Raw genomic sequence first — 19,535 nt, forward strand, 5'->3', positions numbered from 1 at the left:
TAACACTTCGAAACTTGCCTACTGACTGATCCTCTTTCACCTCGATTGTGCATCTCATCGAGGGAAAAGTGCAGCAAGCTACTTCACATTGTCTACCGAGTTCGAAAGTGATGGCTTCAGACAGGCTCAAAGGGTTTCGGTGACTGTGTGCTCTAATTAATAGGGCTTCATTTCAAGGCAGAAGGAATCAACCAAGCAAGAAAAGTTGGGTGAGTGAAATTAATACTCACAAGCACATTTGTTTCTTGCAAACATGAGGCCTTTAAAAATGAGGGGGAAACACACCACAAAATGACCTTGTTGCTTCAGAAATCCAGACCCACCAAGTGTCCCTATTTTCCAGGGACAGTCCTGAATTTACAGAAGCCGTCCTGCTTTCTGATTTGATCCCAGAATGTCCCGCTTTTCCTTAGGACACCCCTATTTTCATCGGATAAATGTTGGAGGGTTTAGGACACCCCTATTTTCACTGGAGAAAGGATGGAGGGTATGGAAATCCCAGTCTCTAGATCTGAATATTGTGTGAACAGTGTGAACAATTCTATGATTCTAAGCATCAAACCAGGAAGTTCAAGAAGGTACCTTTAATAGTTGTAATGCAAACCATAATTTCAGTTGACCTGTTGTGGGTTTGAAAAAAATTATTATTGCAGCATTATTTTAGCAAGAAGCAGGATCCTTGTCATTGCATCTATTTCCCTTAAACTGTTAAAGATGCAGCTACTCTGTTTAGGGTTAGGAACTGGGAAGCAAGAAACAGTACCATCACCTACATATGTTGACAAATTCTACATTCGAATTCACATTTCAAATTCATTTCAAACGTAGCCCTGTAAGAGCACAAGAAAAATCCTGCTGGGTCAAGGCCAAAGCTCATACAGTCCAGAATTCAGTTGACTTCGTAGGCTATGATGCTCTATAGTACAAGCACAAAAGAAAGAGTAGAAGGAGGCCAGGAAGATTAGAAGACATTCATGAGAAATAACTGAATTGTTGCAAGCGGCCCAACATAGCCAGGTCTCCGCCATAACGAGGAATGAGATCATAGCTAATTATAAGTGCCTCATCCTTGGAGGAGAACAGATGAGGAAAGGCTAAAAGCCATACACAAAAAAGGAGCTTAAGGAGAATTTAAATTAGCTAAGTGACACACAGAGTTAATCCTTCCTCAGCCTGCTGCCCATTAATGAAAATAGTCTGCTGATGTCATTTCATTCATTTGTGACCCAACTGCAAAAACAGACTCAGCATTCTTAAAGTCTGAACTTTCAGGGCTGAGGTAGGTTTACAGCAAAATGGACAAAAGTAGATGAGGAAACCAGGCTGCCCCCTTCTTATAAATATTTCAAGGAACGAACAAAAGTAACAAGGAAAATATTTCAGATCAATCGTTGGGCGAGTCCTTGCCTAGCTTCATACATGGCTTTCATTTAATGAATTTCGAACCACTTTAAACTGTATCCACGGCCTCTATTTGGAGAGATTATGATGTACTTGTTGGGCGATTTGAATAGCATATCTAAGGCAAGCAGTACCATTTGACTGAAAGGAACCATTTTGGAGAAGCAGTAGATCAGCCGTGAGCATTATTAGGGATAACCTCCTGGTTTGGACAACCCATGGCCCTCCTGTTCTTGCTGGGCTTCGACTCCTATCCATCTCAGCCAGTATGGCCAAGAGTTAGGCATCGTGGGAGTTATACTCCCAACATCTTGAAGGTTATAAGTTGCCCAGTCTTGTTCTACTCTCTGGACTGCCACATCTCCCTTCTGTGGGATGTAATCCATTGGTGCAGTCAAATGCAACATTCCTTATTTCCTTAGAGTGGGCACAGGCAGGGGGACATCCTACATGTGATCTGGGAGATGGGCATGGATCTGGCTGACTCCATAAAAGAACCGAGTCATGCAGCCATTTTCTGAGTCTGTTTAGTCTTTCTATTGTCTTGATTCTAGCAGTTTTGTCTTGTCTTCTTGTTTTGTTGATCTTTTGCTGCCATGCTGCTCTCTTGCAGCCATTTTGTATTCCTAATGTCATTTTACTGTCTGCTGGCTCTCAGCCAGCAGCACACAAGTTCAGTCTCCAAATGAGATTAACTCACAGTTTCTTTGTGTAACTACCAAGTAAAGCCTGCCTTTCAGGGATCATATCATGAACTAAAATGTGAGTAAACTTTTTGTTACTTTACTCAGAAAGACTCTTGTGTTTTTATTCTTTTAGGAGGGATAAAAGGGGACACCAGGAAATAATCTTAACTAAGAGATTCAAATGAATCTGCAAACTGGCTTCCAGCTATATGGAAGGGAATCTGCTCTGCTACATCACTTACTAGCATAAGTGAAGGAAGGATAATACTTATTCAATATATCCTTCTGTCTTTAACATTCCCACACCTTTCCCATGCCCTTTTTGTGCTGCTGTTGTTCCTCATTCCTGAGTGTCTGGTGCCATGATTTTCAGAAGAAGGCAATGGCATTTCATGTCCTGAAGGCATTATGCAACTCAACTGCTTCATTTATTTTTGGAGGAACACAGTGTTCTAGTGATCTTTGAGAGGAGCCTACTGGACCTGTTTGTTCACAGGTCCACCTAGGTCAGCATCCTATTTTTACCAGTGGCCAGTCATGTGGATCCAGGAATCCTACAAAGGTTGATGCCCACCCTCAATGTATGTTCCCCAGAACATTTAGACGTATACAGCCTCTGAGCAGTATTGGTCTTCATCCATCTCGATGCACTTCTGCAATTCTTTTTAAAAGCCAACTAAGCAAGGAGCCATCTCCACATCCTGTATCAGTGTGACTTCTACATAAGATTCACGTGTACAAGTTACAGTACATGTGTGGGATTTTTGGAGTGCTGCTGACCAGGTGATGCTTTTATAAGGGTGGTTCTCTTTCAGCCATTCAGCATTTGTGGAATAAACTTAAGATATTTCCAGAATGCTCAAAAGGGACCAATGTGATGTTCTTCCCTGGTGGTGGGATAGCTAAACATACTTTTACCGTGCCCAAAAATGAGCTACAGTAATGGCACGCAAAGGCTACACAAGACGATACTAAGATTCCACCTACCTTGCCAACTAATTAGAGAAGGGACAGAAAATGGCACATATCAATTTAGAAGGCACTGGAGCAGAGAAAGAGAAGTGTGCACTTTTTTGTTAATTAATGGGGACACTTAATTTTTATTTTATTTTTTTGGAAATTTAATTATTATTTTTAAGGGCTATAATCAGTTATTCAGTGATGCAGGCCTAGAAAAAAAACAGCAATGCTTATATGGGCTTCTTAAGCGTAGCATTTTTATTATATTACTTGCCTAAACTAGTGACTATAGGTTGTATTCAATCAAGTCATACTCAAAGTAGACCCATTGATATCAATAGATTTCATTGGGTCTACTCTAACTTAATTGGACGATTCAGAATCTGGTTTTGGAGACCACTCTACTGAGGATAAATTTAATATTTGCAACATGTGAGGAGAATTGCAAGATAATTACGCAAGTCTTTCCAATCTGTGTACTTCAATATCTCCTTTTATGTGCCTCTTACACAGCTACTACAAAGTTATTTGAAATACGATGCTGGAAATGTGGAGCCGAAGTTGTAATTGCATTTTTTCTTTCTTCTTGAGACAGAAACACACATTTTAAACATAGTCCTTTCAATCCAAAGGAAACCCAGCATAAACCCTACAGCCACCTCTTAATTTACAGGGAACCCTCCCACAAGTCGGCCTAATGCAAACAATTGGAAACCCATGCTTCTTAAAATGCCATCGTAGGCTCAACAGTTTATCCCCCGACTAATTTGCTTTTAATGAGGATATTATGGGTACTGTAAGAAAGAGAAATAACAATAATTTGGTGCTCTTAAGGGCTGTTCAGCTTTGGAACTGCACACTTCTTCGCTGAATAGCCTTGAACTTAATCCAGGATTACTCAAATGCATGAGAATTGCTGGCAGACTGGAAACAACATCCCTAGCTCTCCCTTTGTGTTGCAGCCTTCATCACGGTATCAGCTTGCAGTGAAACTTGAATATCCTAACGGGATTAGACATGAAAGAGAAGAGTCTCAGGATTGGGCTTTCAACTGAAACCCCGCTGTGAGAAAGACCACGCCACTGTCTTTGACCTTTTCCTTCCTATGCATGAGCCCAGTTGTGCCTAGCCGAGGGTCTAAAGAAGAGCCCGTCCCTTTGCTCTCTGTTTATCCTTTTGCTCCTAGAACAGGTGTCTGGTTACTAAAGAGAAAAGGCATGGAAGTCTCTGATCTCTGGCACAGGCAAAGCCCGCCAGCATGAGTAATGTGCTTCAGAACAGGAAAAAACACACAAAAAACCACCGGCACTACAATATTCAAGCTATGGAGAAATTCTCGTGTGCAAACAGCACCTTATTTGCCTGCTCCCTCTCTAAACTCTAAAAGCAATCATTAGACACTTTAATGATATATAATGAATAGGATGGCTTGTTCCCGGAAAGGGTGCCTTCCTTAGAATTAATACAAATACTGGCCAGGGTCCAAGGATCTAGCTCAGGCACACCCAAATGCCTGGGCCTGCCCCGCGGGAGTTTTGGCTTTCCGCCTTTAAATAGCAGGCTGCTGTGGTGCGTCGCAAACTGCTTTGGGAATTCCTTCATTTTCAAAGCGGTTTGCAGTGTCTCGTGGGGGCCTGCTGTTCACAAGACGCAAGCCCAAAGGTCCCCTGGGTACATGGAAATAGAAACATGTTTGAAGCGGCATGCCGCACGCTCACAATTTGCACAGACGTTCCTGTTGTTCTCCTGAAAGGCCTTAAGTCCGGACTGCTATAACACAATTTGAACTGAAGCAATGTTTGGACAATGAAGTATATGTATTAACCAAAAGTCAGCCACTTTCGTAAAATGGCTAGTAAGGTGACGCCTTCCCTCCGGCCTCTCTTATGGTTTCACCTGCACAGTGAGCGAGTTTTGAAGAAACGGCACAAGAATCTGCCTTGTATCAAGTCAGACCATTAGAAAGAACATAAGAAGAGGCTCCTGGGTCAGGCCAATGGCTCATCTAGTTCAGCATCCTGTTCTGACAGTGGTCTGCTTGGACTACTGCAATGCGCTCTACATGGGGCTACCTTTGAAGGTGACCCGGAAACTACAACTAATCCAGAATGCGGCAGCTAGACTGGTGACTGGGAGCGGCCGCCAAGACCACATAACACCGGTCCTGAAAGACCTACATTGGCTCCCAGTACATTTCCGAGCACAATTCAAAGTGTTGGTGCTGACCTTTACAGCTCTAAACAGCCTCGACCCACTATACCTGAAGGAGCGTCTCCACCCCCATCGTTCAGCCCGGACACTGAGGTCCAGCTCCGAGGGCCTTCTGGTGGTTCTGTCACTGTGAGAAGTGAGGTTACAGGGAACCAGGCAGAGGGCCTTCTCGGTGGTGGCGCCCGCCCTGTGGAACACCCTCCCATCAGATGTCAAGAAAATAAACAACTATCTGACTTTTAGAAGACATCTGAAGGCAGCCCTGTTTTAGGGAAGTTTTTAATGTTTGATCTTTTATCGTGTTTTTAATATTCTGTTGGGAGCTGCCCAGAGTGGTTGGGATGGGTGGGTTATAAATTATAAATTATTATTATTATTATTATTATCCTGGAACTGTTCGGAATTCTATGATTCTATGATTGGTTGCAAATTACATGCCCTACGGCGCTGTGGGTTAAACCATAGAGCCTAGGACTTGCCGATCAGAAGGTCAGCGGTTCAAATCCCCATGACGGGGTGAGCTCCTGTTGCTCAGTCCCTGCTCGTGCCAACCTAGCAGTTCGAAAGCACTTCAAAGTGCAAGTAGATAAATAGGTACCAGTCCGGCGGGAAGGTAAATGGCATTTCTGTGCGCTGCTCTGGTTTGCCAGAAGCGGCTTAGTCATGCTGGCCACATGACCTGGAAGCTGTACGCCGGCTCCCTCGGCCAATAAAGCGAGATGAGCACCACAACCCCAGAGTCGGTCATGACTGGACCAAATGGTCAGGGGTCCCTTTACCTTTACTGTTGCAGTATGGACAGACGTAATAGGGACTATCCAAGCACACAATCATCCACATGCACTTGGGAGTTGCTTCTGAGGACTTGCTAAAGTAGGAAGCCTCTGAAGCAGTTTGGAACTGAGAAATATGGCCCAGGAAGAGGAAAAAGGATTCACTGAAGCCGCGGAGGCAAGTGAAAACATGCGATCCACAGACAACAGAGAAACATTATAGGACAATTTGATTCCTTTGCTGGAGAAGAATGCATGAAGCGACAAGGGTTGTACATGAGAAATTACTACTACTATTCCACAAAATCAAACCGTACCTGCACAAAGCCACACACCATAAAGTCGTCAAACAATGGCAAGCTTGGGCGGTCTTCTCGGTAAATGATGATTTTGTACATGCTCACAACCTCATGGAGTGATTGAGATCTATCTGTTACCAGGATATTTATTCTGTTTATTCCTAGTCCAAGAGGGTAATTTGCAACACTGTTGAAAAAAGCACAATAGCAAGAAAATATCAGCGAAAAGTGGAGCAACCTGTGCACTTTATAACTTATCATCGGAGGCCATAAAAGCTTTTAAAGTTTTTTTTTAAGATTAAAGATGAACTGAAGGTTTATCTGATGACATGCAACTTTGACTTTCTTCCCCCCTGTTCTCATTAACATTCTCCATTCCTCTTTTAGCTCTATATGTCTGGATTTGAGATCTCCATGGTTTTTCAGTAGAGATGTTTATTTTAGTTCATAAAACACAGGTGTAGAGCATATTTTGGTTTCTTCCTTTAGCAATCTGCATGATTTCACTACAAAGCATTGTTCATGTTACTGAATGCGCATACATGTACATAATGGAGAGGAAGAGCATGGAAGCAAGCCCCATTCCCCAATCTACGCATGCACAACCAGTTCTGACCCAATTGGACATGGGTACAAGTCTACAGCGTGATGAAAACTGGGCTCATTATTGCATAGCTGGGAACCTTGTTTCTGGAGGGCTCTGGGCTATGTACACAGAGTGTACCTGTTCTGCAACTTGTACATGCATAGGGATTGTAAATTCATTAACATACCCAGGTCAAAGCCTGCTGCAGCAAATCTGCATACACATCAAGTCATAGGGAAAAAAAGGTAAAGGACCCCCAGACAGTTAAGTCCAGTCAAAGGTGACTATGGGGTTGCAGTGCTCATCTCGCTTTCAGGCGAAGGGAGCCGGCATTTGTCCACAGACAGATTTCTGGGTCATGTGGCAACATTACTAAACTGCTTCTGGTGCAACAGAACACTGTGACGCATGGAAACGCCATTTACCTTCCCGCCGCAGTGGTACCTATTTATCTGCTTGCACTGGCGTGCTTTCGAACTGCTAGGTTGGCAGGAGCTGGGACAGAGCAATGGAAGCTCACTCTGTCGCGGGGATTCGAACCACCAACCTTCTGATCGGCAAGCGCAAGAGGCTCAGTGGTTTAGACCACAGCGCCACCCACGTCCCTATACATCAAGTCATATGAAGAGGACCACAGCATCAGGGCCAATTTATTGGAGCAAACTGCTTAAAGGGGCACCTTAGAAACTGCTTCACCTGACAAATCTTCCATGTGAAGCAGCATGCTCTTCTCCATGTGAACTACCAAACCAGTTAGCGATAGTCTGGAGAAATCTGCTACAGTAGGCCTTCCTAAGAAGCAAGACTATTGAGAGATAGACAACTAAGGCATAGTTGGAGCAGATTCACTGAAATCAATCTCCTTATGTCCATTAAAGATGATGAGTCTCATCTGAGTACAACTCACTTGGATTTCACCCACATTGTCTTATCACTAGGATGTTTGTGTATGTGTGTTTTAATTCCATGTCTCTTGAATAATGGCCCACTCTCCCAAATACCTTGGTCCGTTCTTCTCATCCAGGTGGACGTCACAGCGACAGTTTGCAGGTTCTGCTCTAATCTTTATTGTCACCACATCAAATGGGACTTCAGAGTAGTATTCCTTGATCTTTGGGTCAAAATTAGGATTTAAATCCAAATGTGGATTGGTGAAGATCTGCTTGATATGAGGTAGGGAATCTTTATCTGTAACAAAAAGGGAAATCAGTTTTTTAAATAAGCAATTGGACATTATCAATGGCTTGACTCCTTATTCTTGGCCAAATTCTATTCCCTTCTGTCAGGCATCTTTTTTTAAAAAAAAATTGCATATGAAAGTGGATAAAAATATCAGGTTTTAAATACAGTCGTACCTTGGATCCTGAACGCTTTGCGAGTTGAACATTTTGGCTCCCGAACACTGCAAACCCGGAAGTGATTGTTCTGGTTTGCGAATGTTCTTTGGAACCTGAATGTCGACGTGGCTTCCAATTGGCTGCAGGAGCTTCCCACAGCCAATCGGAAACCATGCCTTGGTTTCTGAATGTTTTGGAAATCGAACGGACTTCTGAAACTGATTCCATTCGACTTCCAAGCTACCACTGTAATCCAAACTGTTTCTGATGGGCAGTTCCATGGTTCTTCCCCAAGCACCACATGAAGTAAGATCTTTAAACAATTAATATGGATTAGAGTGGTAAAAGATCTTCCCACAGATTAATTGAAACATTTGTGAGGGTAATGAGAGGGAAAATGTGGCTAATGATTGCAGTCTTGAAAATGAATCAATTTGCAAGGTAGTTACCGTATTGGAAGAAGGAGACTGAAAGTAGATGATGTTCTGTTTCCTTATAGGTCTATAAATCCACCATTAGTATTTCTCAGTGCCTAAATATTTATTTTACCCAAGCAACTAGTGAAAGCAAAAATCATCCTCCAAAAAGGTTACATGAATACAGCATGCAATTTTGTTGAATGAGCGCCACCTATTGCCAAAATCTTAGGTTTGACTTACCATGACTGCAGTGTATTTCTTTAGCCAGATTTAAAAAACGCAGACCTAGAGGATAAACAAACACAATTCAGGATGGTTTGTGATACCTCTACTACATACGTCTGCATCTGAGAAGAATTAAAAATATCATAGGATTGCCATATTTCAAACAATGAAAACCTAGAGGGGTTTTTGCCTGTTTTGGCAAAATCAACATTTTTGAGCTACTTTTATGGAAAATCAGCAAAAACGGCTGCCATACTCCAGATTTTCCCAGATGTTTTCCCGCCTGGACACTGCAGCCAACTGCAGCATTCCAGATATGTCCAGGATGTATTGCAACCCTAAAATATCATGGCAGATAACTCTGCCAGTATCTGCAGAACAACCATGTTGGTTATAAAACAATTCTGATAATCACGGCCAAAAGCCACAGAGAGACCAATATGATAGAAATGGACAATACAGTGGTACCTCAGGTTATAGATGCTTCAGGTTACAGATGCTTCAGGTTACAGACTCTGCTAACCCAGAAATATTACCTTGGGTTAAGAACTTTGCTTCAGGATGAGAACAGAAATCATGCGCTGGTGGTGCGACAGCAGTGGGAGGCCCCATTGGCTAAAGTGGTACCTCAGGTTAAGAACAGTTTCAGGTTAATAACGGACCTCCAGAACGAATTAAGTTCTTAACCAGAGGTACCACTGCACTTTCCCTAAACGTATATCAAGAAGCAACAGCCTTATTCAAAGAGGGAAGAAAAGCACTGTGTAGGGGCCATTTTAGTGGCAGGGGAGATAAAAGGCTGAAGGAGGGACTCATGCAATAACATTGCAAGCACCATCCAAAATGTGTTCACGGCAGCAGCACAGTCACATTTCCCACACTAAATAACCAAGAATGGTCAGGGTGGAATCTGTATTTATGACAACACTCAAGCGACTGCTGTTAAGCCCCGTCTTGTGCCCAATAAGCACAGGACACCTTTGCCCGGTGGTGCTGTGGCCCATAGGTTGCAGCAAAATACTGGGCAAGGTTTTTTGCCCAGTATCTTCTCTGTGTGACGGGCTCATGGGAAAAAGTTGTCCCATGAGCCCTTGCTGCATCAGGGAGGGGAAAGCCTATGCAGTGGTACCTCGGGTTAAGAACTTAATTCGTTCTGGAGGTCCGTTCTTAACCTGAAACTTTTCTTAACCTGAGGTACCACTTTAGCTAATGGGGCCTCCTGCTGCCACCGCGCCACCACCACCACACAATTTGTGTTCTCATCCTGAAGCAAAGTCCTTAACCTGAGGTACTACTTCTGGGTTAGCGGAGTCTGTAAGCTGAAGCGTATGTAACCTGAAGCATCTGTAACCCGAGGTACCACTGTATAAGACTGCTTTCGTTGGAGCTCACAGCCATTTTGCTTTGAGAGCTTCCCACCTGCCCACCCTCAGGTTAGAGCCTTCACTGAGCAGTTTTGGGTTGCTGGTTGACAGGGCCAGAAATGATTTTTTTTCTCTCTCGAGCTAATTGGCACTTGGTTGGGGTTTTTTCAGCCTTTCCCTCAGTGAAATTGTGGCTTTCCTTTGTTAGGCAGAACGTTGTTTGAGGGAGGAAATAGCACTGGGCAGGATCAACGTAGTAAGGGGCCTGAGGGGAGGACTGACCACGGCAAAACCCAAGCATGGGTTCAGTATCTGCCTGGTTGGAATCTTCACCCTCGTCCCCCAGTGAGACCTTGCTTGCTTGGCTTGCACCACGGCAAGGTTTAACACTGGCCGACTCCCGTCCAAATCCCGTGGATCCATTCCATTACCCTGGGGCTTGTGGAATGATGAACTAACTGATCCTGGGACCCAATGCCATGCCAACCCTTGCCCTGCGTGCTGCTGTCAATAATGACCGCTCCCCACACTAAACGGGGGGGGGGGCCTTTGCGTTGTCATGCGCAGCCCCTTGACCCTATGTGGCTCCATTAGCACAGGCTTGGCTTCGCCTTCCCCCTGGTGGTCCCCGCCTACCTCAGCCAGTTGCCCAGTCCCACCTGGGGAGGCGTTGCCAAGGTGACCAGGCCAGGTAGGGGGAGGGACTACCTGCCCACACAATAGGGGGAGGGTCTTACTGGGAATCGAGTTGGCTCCAGAGCTTCTCCCACCCTACCCATCCTGAGTTAAGACTTCTTTTGCAGGTTAACCTTTTCTCCACAGGTACGCGGGTGCTGCTACGTCAGGGTCGCTGTTGAAGGGCCGGAAAGGGATTCTCCTTCATTGGCAGGTTTGCTTTTCCCATAGCAAAACGTCACAATTTTGGCAGTATTAGGCCTTGGGAGGAATCCTTTAGTCTATCTTCTCTAAATGGGGGTGAGCGTGTAGCGGTGATCCACACACCCCTTCTCTTTGTGGTGGCGATACCAGGATTCCCCGTTAAAGTGGTTGTTTTGAGGAGAGGCTTTGGCCGTACGCCTAGAAGTCGTCATTGCTCTCCCCTGTGATGGCGGCATAATGGGGGCAGGCTTTCTCTGTTTGAATATATGTTCTCCAGGGCCAGCCCATCCCCCCCCACACACACACACTGGATAACCCTGATGTTCCCCAGATCCCTGGCGGGGACTGGGAGGGATAAATGCCCAATGCCTGAGCCAAGGTCTACCCACATCTGAAACATAATAAAGTTGTGGCCAATTTTAATCCCATAGCACGTTGTCTTGAGTCATTATTCCACATGGGGGGGGGCCACCCAGGGTTTGGGGACTCTGCCTGTCCACGCAAAGATTTGGCCTGATTTTATCCCGGCACCATTGTACAGTCTGGTTATTTTGCTGTTCTCATGGGTCACATAATGCACCTGCCTGGGCAAATGGAAATCTCCTTGAGGCAATTCTACTTGGCTGCTTCAGTTCAGCTACATGGCCTTCATACTGCTCTGCCCATAAGTGACCCCCCTCCCTGCAAATAGAACGAGAGAGAGAATACAAACTTTATTACCTTCATGTTTTTCTCTAATTGCAGAAGATCTTGTTTTCATGCCACCCTTCTCTGAGTAACCAGTCCTAATGATGAAAAAGCAGAGAGATTTCTAAACTAACAAGTGCAAGGAAAGAAAACATCTGCATACAACACTAGTGTGAGGTTGTTTCCCCCTCCCCTTACCCCCCCCCTCCAAAGGACTTTCCTTTCACTAGAATTCTTTTGGTAACTGCTGACATTAATGAAATGGAAGAAGCTAATCTGGAATAGTAAAGGAACCCATAAAGGAAACAGAGCTTGACCTTTGTAGATGGTCTTTGCTTCAATAATCTTTATAGGGAAAGATAGTATAATTTAATCTAGCATTCCATTAATAAGGGTTTAAAATAAGGGTTTAAAAATTCATTCAGTGAAAAGTTTCCATTGCATATGCAAAATGACATTTGCCGGTTTTTGCCAGAGGCTTGACTTTCCCTACAGTGTTGGGACAAAAAAAAAGAAAGGTTATCACCATCATGTTATGCTTGTGAGTTTCTAAAATATTTGAATGCTGGACAGCGTGATCAAATTCTGCTACGCAATTCTGATGACCCTAATCACTGCTACTGATAAATGATTCACAGAAGCGAACAAATGAAGTTCCCTAGGAGGGACTCGCTGCTGTGCAACACCCACTCAATTCAACAGGACTTGTAGGAGAATTTGTATACACTCAGTTGATGCAAATGGAGGTTGTGGATGTTAGGATATTTCCGTTCCACCTTAAAAGGGAGCAGGATGTTTGTGTCACAGCCTGCGTATTTCCTGTCTCACAGGATGTTTATGTTGTGTCGTTGCTTTCGTTTCCTGTTTGCCTGAGCAGCCGGAGCAGGCGGTCATGGTTTCTTTGTTCTGACCAACGCTGAATAAACTGTAAATATGCTCTCCTGCTGTGCATCTTTTGCTGTGTGAATTCTGCTGATAGAGTGTGCACCAGCCTAAGAATGTGGCAATGTTTTCTGAGGCTTCGTGTTGCTATTTGCTGATATTGCCTGTCTACGGGAGGTCGATGGATCGTCCGGCAAGGAGCTTGGGGGCTCAGATGGACTTTGTCTCCCTGGCAGTATCCCAACAACAGGTTTTGGGCCCAGATTCACGGCACTTACAGGAGAGTAAGACTGCGACAGACTGATGAAAGGTATGTGCAGGAAAAGCGAAAGTGAGGCTTTTCTGTTTGCCGCGGAAAAAGTCTTTGAAGTCCGGCTGGTCTAATTGGCCTGGGAGCCGAGCCAGAGGCATCGTGATTAATGGGCTGCCGAGATAAGACGTCTTTGAAGGCATAAAGGCTCATGGCTAAAGCAAGAAGCTGGAATGGAGTTTTTCCAAGCTTCTGAGGCCACTGAGTGCCCAAAGTTAAATCGGCACAATTATCAGACCTGGGCGAAATGGTGTGAGAGTTTGCTGCGTCAGTTTGGAGTCTGGCATACTGTGTCTGAAGCCACTCCAGTTCCTCTGACAGAGAAATGGGAGGCCCAGAATTCGAGGGCCGTTGATGTTATAGTCTTATCCGTCTCTCTGGAGGAAATAAAGACGCTTGCTGGAAATCTCACGGCACGTGACATGTGGGATGCTTTGAAAAAGGCCCACCAGCCAATAATCCCAGCCCAGTGTTTGAATGCATCGGAGGTCCTGGCTGTTTCCCAGAATGCGAGTGAATGCATGGATGCTGAGGGCACCGGTTGCAAGCTGCAGGGGGAGCAGACTGTCACGTCATCCCAGGCAGCATTCCAGCCTCCAGGGGGAGCCAAGGAGTCGGCAGCTGAGAGCTCTGTTTCTCGTGAGAACCAAGGTCATACTCAGAAGTTTTGTCCAAAGACTGGAAATAAACAAAGGAAAAAGCCTGCAGATGGCCCGAAGCAGAAGGGGGGTGGAAAGCCCAAGCCAGGGAAAAACAAGGCTTTGTTTGCTGGCACAGCTTCACCAAAGGCTAAAGGCACGTCTGATGGCCAGGAGCAGGGGGGCAAGTTGCAAAAGCCCATGCCAGTGGAAAACAAGGTTTTGTTTGCTGGCACAGCTTCACCAAAGGCTAAAGGTATGTCTGATGGCCAGGAGCAGGGGGGCAAGCTGCAAAAGCCCACGCCGGTGGAAAACAAGGTTTTGTTTGCCAGCAAACCTGCTCTAAAGGCCAAGGCCAGGTTTGTTGTTGACTCTGGGGCCAGTCGCCATCTTTCAAAAGACCGCCACCTGTTTATCTCCTTCACACCTCAAGATGGTGAGATCCACCTGGCTGATGGAAGGACTTTGCAAGCTGCAGGAGTTGGGACTGTGAAACTTGCAAGTCTGAATACTACCATCAGAGATGTACTTTTTGTTCTAGGAGCTGCGGACAATTTGCTTAGTGTCCCACAGCTTACTGGGCGTGGTTTTGAGATTTCCTTCAAGAGGACCGTCTGTGTCATCAGGAAAGGCAAAAAGACCTCCTGTCTACGGGAGGTCGATGGATCGTCCGGCAAGGAGCTTGGGGGCTCAGATGGACTTTGTCTCCCTGGCAGTATCCCAACAGTGAAGTGACTGTATCTGTGCCCATTATTCCCTTTGCACCGGTTCTCCCACGGTGCTCATGCGACTGTTGTTGTTGTTGTTGTTGCCAGGAATGCAGGTGGAGCTGTGGTCTAAGCCACCGAGCCTCTTGGGCTTGCTGATCAGAAGGTTGGCAGTTCATATCCCCGCGACAGGGTGAGCTTTCGTTGCTCCATCCCAGCTCCTGCCAACCTCACAGTTCGAAAGCACGCCAGTGCAAGTAGATAAATAGGTACAGCTGTAGTGGGAAGGTAAACGCCATTTCCATGCACTCTGGTTTCCGTCATGGTGTTCCGTTGTGCCAGAAGCAGTTTAGTCCTGCTGGCCACATGACCCAGAAAGCTGTCTGTGGACAAACGCCGGCTCCCTTGGCCAGAAGCTAGATGAGCTCTGTACACCATAGTCACTTTTGACTGGACTTAACCACCCAGGGGTCATTTACATCATCATCATCATCATCATCATCATCATCATCATTATTATTATATACCACCCTCCATCAACAGATCTCAGGGCAGTTCTCAGCATAAAGATACAAGATAAAAACACAAAATAAGAACAAGTATAGCTTAAAAATTTGCTTTATACTTCTTCTTCTTCTTCTTCTTCTTCTTCTTCTTCTTCTTCTTCTTCTTCTTCTTCTTCTTCTTCCCCACCAATCTGGCTGGGTTTCCCCAACAACTCTGGGCAACTTTTAGCACATATAAACACATGCTTTTAAGTAAATGTACCGTAAGTAAATGTGTACTGGTGTGCTTTTAAATTCTCACCTAAGGCTTGACCATTTGGTTTTCATCCAAGGCACATTTCTGGAATCCTTGTTTTGCCTGTGGAAAAAGAGTAAATAATTCTTAAAAGTCCTTGATTCTTAGTGCTAGAAGTATCAGGACTGAACGGGAACATCTTCGCCTTGCCCAGTTGCAAAGAAACATTGGTCTAATATTAGAAACGTGATTTACAGAACCAAGTCACGTGGATCCTATGGCATTCTTCTTGTCTTACACATACACTATAGACGTTATCAATAATTGCTATCTTATCACAGTGAGCTGCATTCCTTTGTGGGTAATAAGCCAAAGCCAAATGTGGCCTTGACCACTCTACTTCCTGATTTCACACACCAACCCATCCCCCACCACAATGCGATTGTGGAGAAACTGCTCGTTCACTCTAACGAGAGATATTATTCACAAATAACCCAGAGATGCATTTTAAATGAAAGGACACATTCTACTCATGTAAAAACACGCTGATTCCCGGACAGTCCGTGGGCCAGATTTAGAAGGCGATTGGGCTGAATCCGGCCCCCAGACCTTAGTTTGCCTACCCCTGCTCTAGGGAATAGACAGGGTGAAGCAAAACAATCTAGTACCTTGTGATCCTCAACAGTCTCACTCCCGTCCCTTTTAAATTGATCCTAGTGTTTTGAAATGTTTTAACTCTTAATGCCAAGAAAGGTATTTGTATTTATAATTGACTAGATGACCCCAGGGGTCCTTTCCAACTGTATGATTCGATGCAACAAAGTGTATCATTGCAGAAGTCCAAAGGGTTGTCATCTTTTCATGGAATCAATCTCTAAACCCAGAAATAGGATCAAATTGCCACCTTACCCCTTTGGAAGGTTGGCACGTGGTACTTTGTTAATGACGTGCAACTGTTCAAGTAAATTTGAAAGGAGCCAATGCACAGCCAGGATCGAGCCAAGTTTTTCCCCCGGATTCACCATACGATAAAGGTCATGCATCAAAAAATGGGTCTTGGGAACAGCGGAGGGGAACAGCTGAAAGGGAAAAAAGTGAATGTGGATCAGATTAGTAAAGACATGCAGTTGATTTATAGTTGTAGAAATATTTATAGACTGCTTAATCATAAAACTCAACAACAACAACAACAACAACAACATTACATATACCCCACCCATCTGGCCAGGCCTCCCCAGCCACTCTGGACGGCTTCCAACAGAATATTAAAAACACAATAAAACCATCAAACACTAAAAACTTCCCTAAACAGGGCTGCCTACAGATGTCTTCTAAAAGTCAGATAGTTGTTTATGTGGTGTACATAGTTTAATTACCAATAAACCAGTTAAAGCCACAAAGCTGTTGAAAAATATACGTAAATAATGATCAGTAGAACGCAAAATCGGTAAATCTTTTAAAGCAAATATAGCTAACTAACTTATACAACTGTGTAGGTTGAAATAAAAAATCAGCTGGTATAAAAAATGATAGTGAGAGCGCCTGTTTAATATCAATGGGCAGGGAGGTCAAAATGATAGGTGCTGTCACACTAAAATATTTAATCCAACATTATGCGGCCCTTGTGAAATTATAAGTACACACTGATAAGTCTTTGTATCTCTTACTCGTTAAAAAAAATAAGACATATTTCCCCCTATTTTCTTTCTTCCTGCTCTGGTGAATAAAAATCGTATCAAAGGTATGTGGGGAAATGTTCGCATTGACAAAAAAGACTTGCTATAAAACAAACCCACAGATGTTGGCTTACCACTTCGTATTGTCCTAGATTCTGCAGCTCTTTTACAAAATTGATCAGTGGGTTTAGTTCTTCTAAAGTTAGACAATGGTCAGATTCCTTTGGGAGATGCTCTTGCTGTGAAAGGAAAGCAGAAGATCATAGGCAGTAGGGGAAGCCTTGGGTCCGAAGGCAAAGTCCATGTGTTCTGAGGCAGACAGCTCTCTGCTACCGGCACCCTGACTCCTTGGCCAATAAAAAGCTTTATCACTTGAATCTGTTGGGTTTTTATAAACTTGTCCTTTGCTGGCAAACAGCTGGAAGATGGACACATGCATAATGACCACAACATCCAGAAGAAATCCACCTTGCATTGCCTCACTGGACAGCTCCATAATAATACTTTTAAGGACCAACACATATTTCAAACACACAACTTTCCCCCTAAAGAATGCTGTGAGTTACCCCCTCACAGAGCAACAATTCCTAGCATTCTTAACAAACTATAGCTCCCATATTTCTTTGCTGGCAGTCATGTGTTGTAAATGTGTAAGGTAAGAAGGTTAAGGAACGCTGGACAGTTAAGTCCAATCAAAAGTGACTACAGGGTTGCGGCGCTGAAATATACTCAGAGTCGAGTAGGGATTTCATGCTCTTTATTTCAGCTCATAGGAACAGTGATTGATTTCCCCCCAAACCTCAGGCTTTATATACATTATTTACAAAATGAGTACCGTCTGATTGCTTGATTATGTTTCCCTCCTGGCGCCTGATTGGCTGCTGCTGCATCCTAGTATCCTGCTGGCCTAACAGGCTGATTAACTTCCTCCTGGGGTCTAATTGGGCTGCTCCTGAAGGCCAATCAGGTTGTTGCATTTTAGGATCCTACTTGCCTATTGTTCTAGGATCCAAGCTTAGTACATAACAGGCGCTCATCTCGCTTTCAGGCCGATGAAGCCGGCATTTGTCCACAGACAGCTTTCCAGGTCATGTGGCCAGCATGACTAAACTACTTCTGGCACAACAGAACACTGTGATGGAAGCCAGAGTGCACGGAAATGCTGTTTACCTTCCCACCACAGTGGTACCTATTTATCTACTTGCACTGGCATGCTTTTGAACTGCTAGGTTGGCAGGAGCTGGGACAGAGCAACAGGAGCTCACTCCATCATGGGGATTCGAACCATTGACCTTCTGATCGGCAAGCCCAAGAGGGTCAGTGGTTTACACTACAGTGCCACCTGCATCCCCATTGTAAGTAAATGTGTACTGGTGTGCTTTAAGTGTATGGTTTGGTTCTGCCAGCTGAAATCAAGTAAGTGAGTTTAGGATTGGGATATTGGAGGCACAGCTTCAAATACATCCTAGAATCATAGAGTTGGAAGGGACCACGATGGTCATCTAGTCCAACCCCTGCAATGCAGGAATCTTTTTCCCCAACATGGAGCTTGAATCCAGATTAAGAGTCTCATGCTCTGCAGACTGAGCCATCTGAGATATATAGGATAGGCTGAAATGGTCCATAGTTTGGAGGATTGTCAGCCTATACTTTCCTAACTTCTCCTGCCTGTTGAAAAAAAAATGTTTTTTTCCCCATATAATAACAGAATGCAAACCATGTTCAGGATTGTGCTTAAAATAAACAGAATACTAGAAACAGGGTGAGCATACTATCTGAACTTATGAGATTCTACATCATGCCAGCAGCATGTTTCTGGAACCTCATATCTCTGCCTCATAGCACAAGACATGACCCACCTCTGAGTCAAAATAGAGTAACATTAACCATGGTTAACACTGGTGCCAAGTTAAACCTGGTTGAGAGTAGCAGAGGATTTTTTGAGAAAGAAGTTGCTGGGTTGGCAGGAGTATAGCCTTACTCTTATGCTGGACAAACACAGAAAAGCACAGATATTTTACAGGGTGATCAGATTGTTTGGTTTTTTTAAAAAAGCGACTAATTAAGTGTAATAAATATTAGATAAACAGATCTACCAATACCTTAATCCCTGTTGATCGGTAAACGTTCTGCAAAGCCTCAAAGAAAGTAGAGGAAGATGACTGATTTGATAAGAGGATTCTGAAAGTATCTCCAAGAAGGGTTTCTTTAACAGTTTGGTCCTGAATATCCGACTCTCCGTCAGCTTGAAAATCAAAGTGTTCATGTACCTAGGAAGGTTATTAACTTAAGGTTATTAACTCATTCGGAGATGAATATTTATCAAGTGCACTGCTCTCAGTACCTACAGTTTGACCATAAATATAGAATCCATCTGGGCTTGTTTATCAGAACAGAAAAGGTGTTTCATGTTACTGTTTCTGGGTTTACTTTTATGTTCACCGTTCCAGTGAACATAAAGCACAGTGGTTTCTGCAGTATAAGGAAACTTCACTGGGACTTCCTATAGGATTTCCTCTCACTTAGCCACAGGCAGCTGCTCATGTGGGGAGAAGATGCCGACGCTTGCTTACCTCAAGAATAACCGGATCCATAGAGCTGCTGAGCCCAACGTCAAAGGTTAGCATCTGAAAGCAGGAACTGCACCTGAAGTAGGATGACAGAAATGAAGAGTTGGTTCTGTCTTCAAAGGAGGCAATGACCTAAGATACAGATTTCAGAAAGCCCCCTTTCCCCATTTGAATGACTGGCCTG

At 44.2% G+C, this 19,535-nt stretch overlaps 1 protein-coding gene across 4 annotated transcripts in view; it reads right to left on the reverse strand.

Moving 5' to 3' along the window:
- The window catches only part of CPED1 (cadherin like and PC-esterase domain containing 1), a 112,087-nt gene that overhangs the window by 37,522 nt on the left and 55,030 nt on the right, over positions 1 to 19,535 (reverse strand). For all 4 annotated transcript variants that reach the window (XM_053404966.1, XM_053404963.1, XM_053404965.1 and 1 more), the window contains 9 exons: positions 19,355 to 19,427; positions 18,884 to 19,051; positions 16,916 to 17,020; positions 16,015 to 16,184; positions 15,172 to 15,228; positions 11,861 to 11,925; positions 8,913 to 8,957; positions 7,918 to 8,104; positions 6,349 to 6,517 (listed from right to left, as the gene is read on the reverse strand). In XM_053404966.1, coding sequence (XP_053260941.1) covers positions 6,349 to 6,517; positions 7,918 to 8,104; positions 8,913 to 8,957; positions 11,861 to 11,925; positions 15,172 to 15,228; positions 16,015 to 16,184; positions 16,916 to 17,020; positions 18,884 to 19,051; positions 19,355 to 19,427 — 1,039 coding nt within the window. The remainder of the gene's footprint in view (positions 1 to 6,348; positions 6,518 to 7,917; positions 8,105 to 8,912; positions 8,958 to 11,860; positions 11,926 to 15,171; positions 15,229 to 16,014; positions 16,185 to 16,915; positions 17,021 to 18,883; positions 19,052 to 19,354; positions 19,428 to 19,535) is intronic.

This window comes from Podarcis raffonei, chromosome 10, assembly GCF_027172205.1.
Source record: "Podarcis raffonei isolate rPodRaf1 chromosome 10, rPodRaf1.pri, whole genome shotgun sequence".
In the NCBI taxonomy this organism is placed as follows: Eukaryota; Metazoa; Chordata; class Lepidosauria; order Squamata; family Lacertidae; genus Podarcis; species Podarcis raffonei.